Genomic DNA, 14,718 nt, shown 5'->3' with positions numbered 1-14,718 from the left:
TTGCCACGGAGTGTGTTCACGCCAGTCAGATCTTACCAGTAGCTTAACTCCAACCCGTAACATTGGCTGCTGTCACTCACGAGTAATAAAAGTGTCGTTGTTGTTGTTGTTGCTATTTCTAACATGCACGTACTTGGTAGATATGTTGTTGGCCGTGCCGTCTCCTGTGTGTGATGCATTTGTGTGTCTTAACCTTTGCAGAGCATGCCTCCGTCCCAGGCACCTAACCCTGGCAGCCTTGTACCCCCAGGAAGCAATGGCAGCAGCATGCCAATAGAGCACAATAGCAAACCCGAGAAGAAGATTGTAAGTCCTGGAATGTTTCCGTCCTCTCGCCCGGTGGTGGGTTGGAAGCCCTTTCCCAAGCCACCCTCCAAATGCTTTCAAAGAAATTAAGTCACGTGTTCAAGTCCCGACTTTACAAATGAAACATGGCCCTTGGTAATGCCGTTTGTGCATGAACGTAACCTTGAACTGTGATTTTTTCTCTCTCTCTCTCTAAGTATTCTTTCTGTTTGATTTAACTCATTTCTACATCATCTCAAGTTTCGTAGCTAGTGGGGGGGGGGGGAGCACCTTTGACGGCTCCGGTCATTGTAAAGAAAAATGTAACGGCAAGATCAGTTTAACTAACGTCAAAATCTCTCTAATGTGTCTGTGCACATTGCCCAGATTCTGAAGTTAATCTACCTAGAGGAATTGCATTTACTTGGCGTAAGTAATCCTGCACTTAGCAGGATGTGTGTTTGAAAGCTCTCTTGTGTTGCTGCTCCCGAGATGTCTGTGTCCTTTGTAGCCACTCCACCCCCATCCTCCTCCCTCCTCATCTCCATCCCTCCAGCACCAGCAGCTTCTGTTAACCTACCTGGCAAAATACGTTCCAACCTGGTTGTTCTTGGCCTGGCTTTCAGAGTGGCGCGTGTGTGTTACTCAGCACAAGTAAGGTAGAACTCTGCCTGCAAAACCTTAGTCTCCAGCATGGTTCCAAAGCTGCACATTCCAAGCTGGGCGGGGCGGCTCCCACCTGAGATCGAAAGTTCGAGGCCAGCCTGGGCTGTAGAGTGAGCTGTCTCCAAATAAATGAATAAAATAAAACAAACCATATGAAACGCCATTTTTTCCCCAAACACCATGGTCCCTGGTGCTTTTGGTTATAAGTTATGCCTCAATTTAAAACCAAATTTTTTTAAACCTGTAGGTTTGGAAGCCCGAGAAGAATCACGTAATGTTATTTCATGGCTTTCACTCTCCTGTGGCTTCCTAGACTTGAGGAAGGGAGGGAAAAAAACAAAACAAAACCAGCCTGGGCAAGAGAGGCTGTTTTCGGTTCACTGCTGTCTGTGATCCTCTGTCTTGAGCAGTGTGGGGAGTCTCATTCCCAGCCAAACAGTGTCAGGCCCACTCACGGTGCAGCCGTGTGAAATCCGTTAGCAGCGCCATGCAGACACTAACTGCATCTCCAGCTGGTGCTGCAGTGGGCCACTCATCTGTATTCAGAGCTGCAGCTCGATCCTAAAGCAATGATTCTGCATTCCTAACAGAAGGGAGGAAGGAAGGGCATTCCATTCCTTATCCACTCCTGTTCCTAAGTTCTGTTTTCGTGTTCTAGCTTCTCATGGGCTAACATGCCAGAGACTGCCTCCTTCGCCGGCATGGATGTTAAAAGAGCCATCCCCACGTAACCTCGCCATCCCCTCTCAGCATAGAAAAACCACTGGGTGCATTAAAAGGACCAGCGGCTGTGTCTTTACCCACCACCTTCCCAGGTTGTCAGGATGTGTGTCTGATAGAGCCTGTTGGCTGACTGCCATTGACTCTCATCTCTGGCTTGTATAGACACGGAATTAAAACCATTTATTTTGCTCCAATACCCTCCAGAGGCAGCCAGGTGCCCCTTCTAGTGCCATCCAGCATGCAGATGTGCAGTTCACACGGCTTGCCCCATGGTTACTTTCCTGCTTTTCCTTTAAAGAGCTTAAAACAAAGCCCACTTCAGCAGGCAGAGTAGAGGACCGCTCCAGATTTCTCTTGACCCAAGACCTCTCGAGCAGCACTTGGGCTCTGTCTGACCAAATGCATCATGTACGGATGCTGAGCAGGGTTGAACAGTATCTTTTTGTTGCTGGGATCTGACTTGAGAAAGCTGCCTCTGCTGACCTTAGCGACACAACTGCTGCGCATGCCTGCTGCGCATGCGCACTACATCTGGGGCTGCGACACCACCTTGTTTGGCGGTTTTCCGCGATGTTTTTGGTAGTCTTAAGTGGCTTGCTTGTTTGACTGGGATTTTTTTTTTATTTTTCTCGGGGACGCTTTCATTTTATTATCCTTCTCATATGTTGACGTAAGCTGTTTCCTTTTGTCGTTGTTGTTTTATTTTGCTTCTTTGTTTTTTGAGATAGGGTCTCACTATGGAGCCCAGGATGGCCTTTAACTTGCCATCCTCCTGCCTCAGCTTCTTGAATACAGGACTGCAGGCTTGTGCCACCAAAATTAGCCGTATCTGACTCAATCTTTTATTTTTATTCCGCGGTACAGGGTACTGGACCCAGGGCTTGTGTCAGTCAAGCTGTCTGTCCCTGAGCTGTATCTTTTTTTTTTTTTTTTTCATTGTTTTGAAACAAATTCTTGCTAAGTTTCCCAGACTGTCTCACTATGTAGCCCAGGCTGGCCCCAGACTTGCAATTCCCTGCTTCAGCCTCCCAAGTAGCCTGGGGTACCACACAGGCACCACTACAGCCAGCTTTGAGCTTGTCTTGTCTTAGGTCACGAGGTCTATGAGAAAAGAAATAAGAAACCCTTACCCGCTGTAGCCACAATCCCCCAATCCCACCCACTCTGGTCTTGCACAGGCAACACGGTTTCCTCCTCTCATTTCACTGTAGAAACAAAGGTCAGGAATGATTGAGCAGTTTGCTCCGAGTCCTGGTTACTGAAAGTGTAAGACAGGAGACCCACATCCTCCAGCACAACTGAGTACAGGTCTGAGCTCTGCCTCAGAGGCCCTGGGATAATGCATTAGAAGTGCTGGGAGCCATTTCTGCCAACCCTCCACAGAAATGACGTTCACTGTGTGAAGGGCCCTACCAAGAGTGACTGATTTAAGAATGGGCTTTAGTCCCTCTCTTTTAAGAATCAAAGTGTTTTGTCTATGGATAGATATCACCTTTGTGAGTTAAATGGGGGAAACAAAAACTCGCAAAGATGAGAGCTACAGAGAAGCCTGAGAGTTTGACCCTGTTCCACCTTTGGGTCGAGTTGTAACCTTTTATGCTCAGTTCAGTGTCCTTTAAGATTTGGTGTTAAGGGGTTGGGGATTTAGCTCAGTGGTAGAGCGCTTGCCTAGCAAGTGCAAGGCCCTGGGTTCGGTCCTCAGCTCCAAAAAAAAAAAAAAAGATTTGGTGTTAAATGACCACACTTGGCTATATTCTATTTAAAGTCCCCCATTGTGCACTGTGGGCCAGAAACCTATGATAAACAGCCAGGACCAAGGCAACTTAGAAAAGAAAGCATTTGATTGGGCTTACAGTTTTAGAGGGTCAGGATCCATACTGGCAAGACAAGGCAAACAGCAACAAGAACTGGGAGCTTACATCTCAGACCCCAAGCATGAGGTAGAGAGAGCTGGCTTCAAATGTCACGAGTCTTTTGAAACCTCAGAGTTGGCCCCTGGTGACACACCTCCTTCACAAAACTACACCCCCAGTCTTTCCCACACAGTTTCACCAACTGAGGACCAAGTGAGCCTATGGGGGCCGTTGTCATTCAGAGTACAACACAGCTGTTTTCAAATTACAAACTCCTTCAAACTACAACCAGTTTTTAAAATAAAAATGTAGGGGGTTAGGGATTTAGCTCAGTGGTAGAGCACTTGCCTAGCAAGCGCAAGGCCCTGGGTTCGCCCCCAGCTCCAAAAAAAAAAAAAAAAAAAAAAAAAAAAAATGTAGGGTGCTAGAGAGACGGCTCAGTGGTTAAGAGCAGTGACTGCTCTTCCAGAGGTCCTGAGTTCAATTCCCAGCAACCACATGGTGGCTCACGACCATCTCTAAAAGGACCATTCTGGTATGTCTGAAAACAGCTACCATGTAGTCATACATACATAAAATAAATAAATGAATAAAATAAAAATGTATTACACGGATTCAGTTGTGTGCATGCACATGTGTGTGTGCATGCACACGTGGAGATGAGAGGGCCACTTGCAGACGTTCTCTCTTCACCTTGTGGATTCCAGGGATTGAATTTAGGTCCTCAGGCTTGGCTGCAAGCACCTTTACCCACTGAGCCATGTCTCTGTCCCTATTTTGGAAGAAGGACGGACAGGAAGGAAGAAAGGAAGAAAGGAAGGAAGGAAGGAAGATGTTACCTAATTTTAAAAGCATCTAACAATTAGGATAAAAAGGCAATATCTGAGTCTGATGGTACACACTTTTAATCTCATGCTTGGGGAAGTAGAGGCAGGCTGATCTCCGAGTTCAAGACCATCCTGGTCTATGTAGCAAGTTCCAGGGCAGCCAGGGCTGGACAGTCAAACCTGTCTCAAAAGAAAACAGACAAAAAAGATACAAGGGCAAAGTGAGTATTTCCCTGTCAAAAAGTTTGTTAATTTCAAAGACTTTAACATTTGATATTTGATACTTATCTCTAGGTTGGTGATTTCTTTGACTAATTTATACCCACTTTCCCTCTCTTTGGAAGAGTCCTAAGATTAAACCGGGGGCCTTGCTTGCTCTAAGGATGAGTCACTGAATGCACCTCTGGCTGAATGTTTTAAGCCTTAAAAATTAATCTTTAGGTCGAAGCAGCAGTAGAGTATATTAACTTTTTTTCTTATACATAGTATATATTCACTATGTAGCCCAGGCTGATTCCAGATCCACTCTATAGCTGAGGGTGGCCTTTTACTTCTGATCTCCTAACCTCTGAAGCTCTGAGTGCTTCAAGAATAGATGTGTGCCGCCAAGCCTGATTGATGCAGTGCTGGAGATCTCGTGCTAGGCCCCACTCATCAACTGAGCTGTATCCCCAGCCCCATTAAACCACTGCCGAGGTACTTAAATCTCATAAGATTGTGAGACACAAAAAAATATTACTATAAAATTCAGCAGATGAAATATATATTTATTTATGAATAGCCGTCTGCCACATTTTTTGTGACCTCCCCTTTTCTCATCTGAATAATATACCCACCCCCTTGCATTCTTTTTTTTTTATATTTATTTATTTAGTATACATCATTATATAGCTTTCTGCCTGCACGTATGCCTGCAGACCAGAAGAGGGCACCAGATCTCATTACAGATGGTTGTGAGCCACCATGTGGTTGCTGGGAACTGAACTCAGGACCTCTGGAAGAGCAGTCAGTGCTCTTAACTGCTGAGCCATCTCTCCAGCCCCACCCCTTGCATTCTTAATGAGGAAGGCGGAGTTTGGGTTCTGGCTCCCTCCATTTATGTAGTTGTTAAGGTTGCAGTGACATTTTGAGGAAGGGGAGGAAATAAAGCTATTTTTGAGGTCTCTAAGTTAGAGTTCAGGACTGTCCTTACAAGAACTCAAAGGCCTACCTTGCTATGGGAAAAACCGTGTCCCTTATCACTCAGGATCAATATTCCCAACCCTCAGGGCAAGGGCGGGCATGGCAGGAAGGAGCTTGTTAGTCCTTAAATAAAAGTCACACCTAGTGCATGATGGGTGTGGTGGCTCACCTATCATCTTGGCAGGCAGGAAGCTAAGGCAAGAGACTTGCCACAGTTGCAAAGCCTGGGGTGGGCTACATAGTGATTTCTAGGCCAGGCTAGCTACAGAGTAAGACCTGGTTTCAAAAAACTGTGTGTGTGTGTGTGTACATTTTTCATTAAAACTGATATCTATGCTGGGTATATAAGAGATTAGCTTAAAATTATTTTAAAGGTAGCAATTATTTTTCCAACCAATATAAAAAAGTACCAGGCTGGCACAAAGGCTCGCAGGTGAGGTGCTTGCTGTCAAGCCTGACAATGAGCTTGATCCTGCCTGGGACTCACTGTAGAAAGAGAAAAGCAACTTCCTCAAGTTGTCCTTTGACCTCCATACATGTGCTAAGGCATCCAAGTACAAACACGCAAACACAAACACACTCTCTAAATACATACATACATACATACATACATACATACATACATACATGAATGCAAACATTAGTTAATAAAAATGTTTTTTAAGTATCATTAACAATATTTATAAATGCAGGGTGGGAGAGATGGCTCAGCAGTTAAGAGCCCTTGCTGCTCTTATGGGAGACACAAGTTCGTTTCCCATAGCGCAGCAAGCACTCACACGGTATACAGAAAACTTGTAGGCATACATACACTCGTATAATGTAAAGTCAATCATGGATTTAAACAAACGAATTTTAAATATTTATAAAAAGAATTTTTAAAACGAAATGAAATGTCTCACTTGCTGGCAGAGGCTGAGTTGGCGCCACTTTAGTATTTACACCAATCTTTGCCAGGTCCCCAACTTCTTAATGCTGGAACCCTTTTATCTTCGCTCTCTTTCTTCCTTGTGTTCTAGCCAAACCTCCGTCTGCTTCTCACAGGCCAAGGAAAGCAGTCATTGATGAGCTGTTAGCATGTTTCAGTGGTGCAGCATTTAGTGAGACACTGAGTGCAGAGTTCTGGGCCTTTCCTCAGCCTCATAAGTGAGTTCAGAAATTGTCACAGATGACCTGAATATCTGCACTCTGCTTCCCGAGGGTTGAAGACTGTCAGAGGAAACAAAGGAGCCCACTCCTCTGCCTCAGGCTATGCCTCTTCCTCCCTGAGGAGGAGAAGGACATTTGCCTTTCAATCCAGTTCCTATTCTTAAACCAGAGGTGGATGAGCCTTGAGTGAACCCAGAGGAGATAAACTCATCCCTGCTAGGCAGCAGAGCATTTCCAGTCACCAGTCTCTGAGAAGACGCTAACTTACTGCCAGAGATGACAAGGGTTGGCCAGACTTAAGAAAGGGAGGCTAGGTCTGGTGGTACCTACCCATAATTCCCTGTTCTCAGAGGTAGAGGGAGGAGCGTCAGATAGTCAAGGCCTGTCTACCTAACAGATTCAAAGCTACAGAAAGAAGGGGAAGGGGCGCATGGGCGTGGGCTGCCTTCCTAGCCGAGAGAAGTACGTCTCAGTCAGACAGTTGCTAAAAGGAGCTAATGGCCGCCTCTGGCTTCCGTTCTGTAGGACTCCGAAGAGGAGGAAAATGAGCTGGAAGCTGTCAGCCGGAAGCTGATGCACGCACAGCCTTACGTGCCCGTGGAGTTTGCTGACTTCAGTGTTTACAATGCCAGCTTGGAGAACAGGGAGTGGTCGTCTTCTAAAGCGGACCTGACAGACTCCAGAGCCTTGGAGAAAGCAGTGTCTCGTAGCCCTACCACCAGCAGCCTCACCAGTGGCTACTTCTCCCACAGTGCCTCCAACGCCACTCTGTCTGACATGGCAGTCCCTTCCAGCGACAGCTCAGACCAGCTAGCCCTCTCCACCAAGGAGGCCGAGTGCCGGGAGCACTCGGGACCATCACTCGCACCCGACTTCACACCAGCTTCGACTCAAGAGCTTACTGAAGCAGAAAGAGGCTTGGGGAAGGATAAGCCAATCACCGTGCCGCTCGAGGAGAACAGTGCCTTACCCCAGGGGAGCCCATCACCCCAGAGCATCCCCGAGGAAAATCCCAGAATGCCGTGCAGGACTGCTTTGGGTTCAGAACTGGATGCCGGCCCCAGCAAAGAGGGCCACCAAGCCAGAGAATTCTGCCCAGGAGAGGTGACGATAGAACACACTACGAACATTTTGGAGGACCACTCCTTCACAGAGTTCATGGGTGTGTCCGATGGCAAAGACTTCGATGGTTTGGCAGATTGTTCCGTAGGAGAGCCCTCCAGTAGGACGGATCTAACCATTGAAACAGGCCGTAAAGGTATCCCAGAGGGTCCCCCAGATGCTGGCCAGCTGCATTCCAAGATAGAGAACGACCAGGTAACCACTCCCGGAGGCAGCCCTTTTCGTTCCACGTTCTCAGCACCGCTTGCTGGGCACCGGCCCACCGGAAGCTCCTCCTCACAGTGAGATTTGTAGGAGAGGCTTCAGCTGATGTCTGTAATTAGCAAGAAGGGTCCGCTGCAGAGCAAGCTCGGCCGTCCTGCTCATCTGCCGTGGGAATCTCGCAGATGCGTGGTTGTTGGCTTTGGCTGTTGCCGCCGCTTTCCTTGGAAAATGGGTTGGCGGACAGACGAGCTGGTGTCAGGCTCAAGTGGATGAGGAGCAGTTTGCTCTCTCAGGGTTTGATTTTTGACTAACTCGGAGCAGTCTGGTGTGGCACCTACCATATTTCGTCAAACCTGTGATTCCTCTGCTCATCCTAGGCTCCATTAGTTTTGTATCACGAGGGCCCGAGTTCAGGTCTACAGCACCCATGTCAAAGCTAAGCATAATGGTGGAAAAAAAAAAAAACTCCAGTCCTTGGTAGAGAGGTGGGGATGAAGCAGAGAGGCAGGTCATGGGGGACTTAGTGGCTGGCCATTTTAGAAACATCCTAACTCCTAGTTCACTGAGGTCTAGCTGAGTGTGGAAGGGCACGTCCTTAATCTCTGAGCTCTGCAGGCAGAGACAGGTGGATCTCTGTAAATCCCAAACCAGCCTGACCTGTGTATGGAGTTCCAGGACAGCCAGAGCTACGTAAGATCCTGTCTCAAAACAAACAAACAAAATGACAACAACAACCACAGTAACAAGGCAAGGTAGGAATAGGGACAGAGAAAGACAGTCACATGGCCTCACTTTCCTGGTGGCACAGACAGGTGTGCGTATGCACAAAGATTAGTGGGATCATTAGAATAGCTCCAGGAGAGTATTTTCCTAGCATGGTCAAGGCCTTGGGTTGTGTCCCCAGCACCACAACACATTATCAGCAGCTGGGCGGTGGTGACGCACGCCTGTGATCCCAGCACTTGGGAGGAGATGGATCTCTATGAGTTCAAGGCCAGCCAGGACTACATAGTTCCAGACCAGCCAGAGCTAGCTACCTAGTTAGACCTTGCCTCTGGGGGATGGATATATATATATATATATATATATATATATATATATATATATATATCATGTATACACACACACATACACACACACACACACACACCCTCTAGGTGGAGATGTGCAGAGCACAATTAAACCTTGAGTTTCCTATGCTCTCCGTTGATTGTTTACAGTACTGCTTGATGTTCACACTGGAACAAAGTGGGCTTCATTAAGGAAATGTAAACTGTGTAGCTAGATTCCCAACTTCTAAGCATTCTGTTCCTAAGAGTCGCCCTTTCTTCTCCCTCTCATTTCCTCTTTAATCCCACGCTTATGTAAGCTACAGGAACATCAGGGCTCAGCAAAACAGAGTTTACCAGACAGGAAAGAAGCACCAACTCGTGGTGAAGGAAGATGGGGCAGCCACACACACGGTGCTGCTCCCCATTGTGCGAGACACTGTCACTGCCAATGCCTTCTGAACCAGCCTCCCTCAGACGAGGCCCTGAGACCTGTGTGGCTGAGGCTCTGGGAGTCTCCAGAGTGCTAGATCACAATCTTGAAGCCCCATTCCTAGATAAGGGGAAGGGTCTGTTGAAGTCAGAAAAGCGCTTTCCCAGGGTAAGGATGCTTGCGGCTGGGAGCACAAACTGAGAAACTCATTGTTCACCTTTGTTCTTGCAAGCTAACGTGAATTTACCTCAGCTCCTCCATGACCCTCACACTGATCTTGAAGCTGGTCTGATTTTTTTGCTTCTTTGTTTCACTCTGTTATTCTTTTGTTTCACTTTGTTGTTGTTTTGTTTTGTTTGTTTTGTTTGAAACAGGGTCTCTAGCCCAAGCTGGTCTTAAACTCCCTGGATTCTGAGATAGCCTCAAACTTCTGATCCCCCTGCCTCTACCTGTCCCATGCTGGGATTGCAGGCATAGACCACCTACAGTTTAGCCTATGCTAGAGATAGAACCCAGGGCTACATGTACGCTAGGTGGTCACCAGCTACATCACCAGCCCTGTTTGTTTTTAATGAATTTATTGGATCTGAATTGGGATTTCTTCTCACCCCCAAATACTCACTGGGGGACTCTGGAGAAGCCAAATGAAGCCATCAGGAATAGCACCGCCCCCAAGGTTCAGTCGCATTCGGGGTGTAGCAGAGGACCTGAAGTTTTCACAAACCTAGGGGTAACTTCAGGGGAGGTAGAATGTTCCCGGCTCACACTATGAGAAGCCTAGCCTGGTGAAAAGGGGAGGATGTTGTCTTTCTCGTTTTGTTGCCCTGGTGGATCAGAACACAGTAAGAAGGAAGCTTCGCCGTGAAAGGTCATAGAATATTGAGTCCAACGGGAAGAGCTTAGTTTAAATGGATCCTATAAACCAGGGTGGGCACCCTGTATCTGAAATCCCACTACTTGGGAGGCTGAGACAGAACTGCCTAGGGTTCAAGACCAGCCAGGACTACAGAATGAGAGAGCCTGTCCTCACAATGCTAAAATAGGGCTGGAGAGATGGCTCAGTGGTTAAGAGCACCAACTGTTCTTCCAGAGGTCCTGAGTTCAATTCCCAGCAACAACATGGTGGCTCACGACCATCTGTAATGGGATCTGATGTCCTCTTCTGGTGTGTGTACACAGTGACAGTGGACTCATATAAATACATACATACATACACAAACCTTTTAAAAATTCTAAAGTAAACATCGTACAGAAATATTGGTTGCATTCGAATAATGGTATGGTAGCCTGGCAGTTCTTTTGCTTTCTCTTTCTTTTTGAGATAGGGTCAATGTGGAGCCCTGTCTTGAAACTCACTATGTTGATCAAGCTGGCCTCAAACCCACTGAGATCTACCTGCTTCTGCTCCCAAGCTCCGGTACAAAAAGTATACACAAACACACTTAACTGGCAATTATGTTTCACCAAAAAGAATTGTGTCTGTCTGGAGAGATGGCTGGGCTGGTAAAGTGCTTGCTACGTTAGGAGCTGGCTTTTTTTTTTTAAGATTTGTTTATTTATTATATATGAGTACACTGTAGCTGTCTTCAGACACACCAGAAGAGGGCATCGGATCTCGTTACAGATGGCTGTGAGCCACCATGTGGTTGCTGGAATTTGAACTCAGGACCTCTGGAAGAGCAGCCAGTGCTCTTAACCACTGAGCCATCTTTCCAGCCCAGGAACTGGCTTTCAATACCCAGGAATTACTTAAAAAGTCACACTGGACCCTTGCCTCCATACGCACCTGAGTACACAGTATTTGCAGTGCTACGAATTGGACCTAGGGCCTCTTGAATGCCAGACAGCTGCTCTACCCATAAGCTACAACCCTAGTCCACAGGCTGATTTTTGTTTTTTGTTTTTTGTTTTTTTTCTTTTTTTCGGAGCTGGGGACCGAACCACTGAGCTAAATCCCCAACCCCCACAGGCTGATTTTTAAGAAGCTGTTTTGACACTTCAAGTCTCCGAGAGCTGGAGACATGGCCAAGGGTAAAAACTCCTGCTATCTAAGCGTGAGTGTTAGAACTTGAATCCACAGCACCCATAAAAAAGCTGGGCATTGGCGTGTGGGGCCTTAACCCCAGTGTTTAGGGGTAGAGACTGGATCTTCCTGGAGTTTGCTGGCCCACCTAGCTGGTCTGAACTAGTGAGCTTCAAATTCACCTGTGTGGGGTTGGGGTGGGGGAACAAATCAAAGAGTAATGGAGCGTCCTCCTCTGGCTTCCTCATGCACAGGCATATGAAATGTACATGTGTATATACACATATGTCACAAATACTCACACACAATAATAGTTATGCGAAGGGCTAAGAATGTAGCTCTGTGGTGTGGCATTTGCCTAGCGTGCATGAGGTGCTAGGTTCGGTTCCCAGTGCTTGGGGGAAATAAAAAGGAAATCAAAAGTCAGTTTGGAAACTTCTTCCTCTAGGTTTTTGTTTTAATCCTGGAATTACTCAGTAACATGGGTCTCTTTCCACAGATGCTTCACCCGTTCTCTGAGATTCGATAATGAATTCCGTCTGGTCTGACCCTTCACAAAGCCCCCTGAAGGGTGGGCCCTATGCGGGGGTGGGGACATGGGGACAAGGAGCTTAGACTCACTGACTTCTCTGTTCCAGGAAACCACGGCCACTCGGTAAGGGACAGCCATGCCTCTCTGGGCCACAGCTCCGGCAGCTTCGTTCATCGGTCCCACCCTGGGACAGTACACGCTCTTCAGACAGCTGTGACCCAGCTTGACCTCAGACCAGCATGGGGGAGCCCTGCACTTCCCCTCCCCAGTGGGAGAAGTAGCACTTTGTCCCATGGCGAATCACGGCCCCTGCTCTTTCCAGAGAGGAAGAGAATGAAAATCTCGGCTTACCTACGTGGCAGTATTCTTGTGAGCACTTCGTACACACCCCACTGTGCAAAGACCTCCACAGACTCAAACGTTATTCTTGTATGTTTTTAATCAGTTCTTCCTGCAGACTCTGGAGTCAGTGCTCTGATCCCTTTTTTATAAATAATATATATTATGTATATGAATTTGTGTATCTATGGTATGTCTATTCAGAGACATATCTGCACACTAAAAGGCAGATAGATGATTTGTCGAAAATCACAAGGTACTGGACTTTGTTACAAAGCGACCCCGGTGACTGCTTTGACACGAGCAGATGAAAAGCGTTATTTTATATTCTGTAAGAATGAGGTTCTAAATCCCTCTTCATAGAAAAGGTTGCAGGCACTGTTCTTTATAACCAAAGAACTTCCAGGAGACTGAACGTCTTTGCTGTCCACTCTGTTCTGTGTGAGTGATGTAATCTCACTCCAGTGTGGTGCCATACTTCCCTTGGCTACCGAGCCACGTGCTGCCCTGGTCCCTGCCCCCTTTCCTAAGCACACAGAAACCATACAGCTACAACAGTCTTCCACCTAGCCTGGGACCTATTGACTTGACATTGACCATTGACTCTGCTGGGGCTCTGTCTTCCCCCCTAGCATTTGTCATGTCTTGTCCACCTGTGCAAGCAGGTGAGGTGCACAGGGCAGTGTCACAACAGCAACGCAACAATGTACCAAGAGTTGGGGAAGAGTCTTGGTTGGCGGCTTCTTTATCAGTCTGATTCAGAATTGCTAGATTCTCTTGTGGTGGTGGCTTGCCATTTTGCTCGACTCTAGAAAATGCTGAAGAGAAGGACTGAGCTATCAAGTTCGTAGGTTTACACGTCACCTTGTTTGAGGGGGATTAGATATGGACCGCTCCGTTGTCATTCTTTTCCCTTTTTTTTTTTTTTTTCAAAGTATCCTGCGAGGAGAGACATTGTAGGATTGTGCGTGGAAGAATTTTACAAATATATTTTATGTTCTTACTCTGTAGATGCCTGTACAATGGACCTCGGTGTACAGCTATCCGTGTGTTGTGAGGAAGTGAGAGAGCATGTGCAGCCTGCTGTACTTTTTATTTTTTAAGTCCTTAGCATTGGTGAGGGAGGCCTGGGAGACTCTATTGAAAAGCTGCTGTTTGTGTGTGTGGTGAGCTGACGGTAGTGTTTTACTATCATCCGTTGAAAACAAAAACTGTAATTTATATTCCCTTTCGACTTTGTATTTAATTGGTACAGATTTGTGTGTGTTTTAGAATACAAACTGTCTAATTCAGAGTTCAAAGCGTTGATCAGTCTGTCTGGTCTTAATCACCTTCCCGTGGGGTGGGATCAGAGCTCAGTGGCTAAGCTGTTGTCTGTGCAAGAATGAGGACCAGGGTTCGATTCCCAGAACCCATATTTGATAAAAGAAAGAAAATGCAAGCCAAGCACGGTGGTGGATGCAGAGAGATGTGGATCCTGCTGGCCAGCAGGCCTCATCTAAGCAGTGAATCCCAGACCAGTGAGAGATTCTGTCTCAAAAAGCAAGGTGAACAACATTTGAGGAATGGCACGACATTGTCCTGTAGGCTACACACTCTCCTACTGCCATTGGGTTATTGAGGGCTTCATGTCAGCCAGGCACTGCACCGGAAACACGTGACATTTCCTTTGATCTCGTCTGATGGCACAGTCACTGTGGGCACTGTGTTGGTTAATGGAGGGCCAAAGCAGTGATGTTGGTGACGTACTCTCAGCAAAGCTGGGTTTCAGCGCGCACATGTCTGGCTGGCCTCTTCCCTCTGTCTTCTGCCGGGTAGCATGATCGGGAAGAGCTGCACTTGCAGAGGGCAGTTATAGGACACGGCAGTGTGTGGTGTGATAATGACAGGCTGTTGACATAACAGAAAACCAGGGGCCTTCTGGGACAGGGGAGACATGAATTGTCTCCAAGCAAACCTCGGACCCGTGGACCAGTAGTGTTGAAGATGCCCTTGCAGAGTCTTTTTAAGAAAACAGCCTGTTTTGAGGTTTCCAGGAAATGGAGCTTAACAACAAGTGCTTTATGTGGACTTCCAGGAGCGAATAGACCAAGGGAATGGGAAACTCACCTAAAGTGTATGCAGTAGGCTTGAGGAAAGTAAGCAGCTATGTGATCTTAAACAGTGAAGATTCAACAGTCAAGTGCTTGAGAGGTAGCTCATTTAGGAAATATTTACTGTTGAGGCACGAACACCCAAGTTCAGATTCCCAGCATTCCTGTAAAATGTCGGGCATAGCAGCATTGCCTTATGGGAAAAATAATTGTTTATAAAAATATCTTTAAAATTCAT

The 14,718-nt window shown here is 46.8% G+C and overlaps 1 protein-coding gene across 1 annotated transcript in view; it reads left to right on the top strand.

Moving 5' to 3' along the window:
- The window catches only part of Kif13a (kinesin family member 13A), a 184,538-nt gene extending 170,850 nt beyond the window's left edge, over window positions 1-13,688 (top strand). Inside the window, exons 38-40 of the mRNA XM_032885303.1 lie at window positions 202-306; window positions 7,211-8,002; window positions 12,155-13,688. Of these exons, the coding sequence (XP_032741194.1) occupies window positions 202-306; window positions 7,211-8,002; window positions 12,155-12,175 (918 nt within the window). The 3' untranslated portion in view covers window positions 12,176-13,688. The remainder of the gene's footprint in view (window positions 1-201; window positions 307-7,210; window positions 8,003-12,154) is intronic.
- The last annotated feature ends 1,030 nt before the right edge of the window (window positions 13,689-14,718 follow it).

This window comes from Rattus rattus, chromosome 14, assembly GCF_011064425.1.
Source record: "Rattus rattus isolate New Zealand chromosome 14, Rrattus_CSIRO_v1, whole genome shotgun sequence".
Classification (NCBI taxonomy): Eukaryota; Metazoa; Chordata; class Mammalia; order Rodentia; family Muridae; genus Rattus; species Rattus rattus.
The sequence above is the reverse complement of the archived record's forward strand: the minus strand, read 5'-3'. Positions and strand labels throughout refer to the sequence as shown.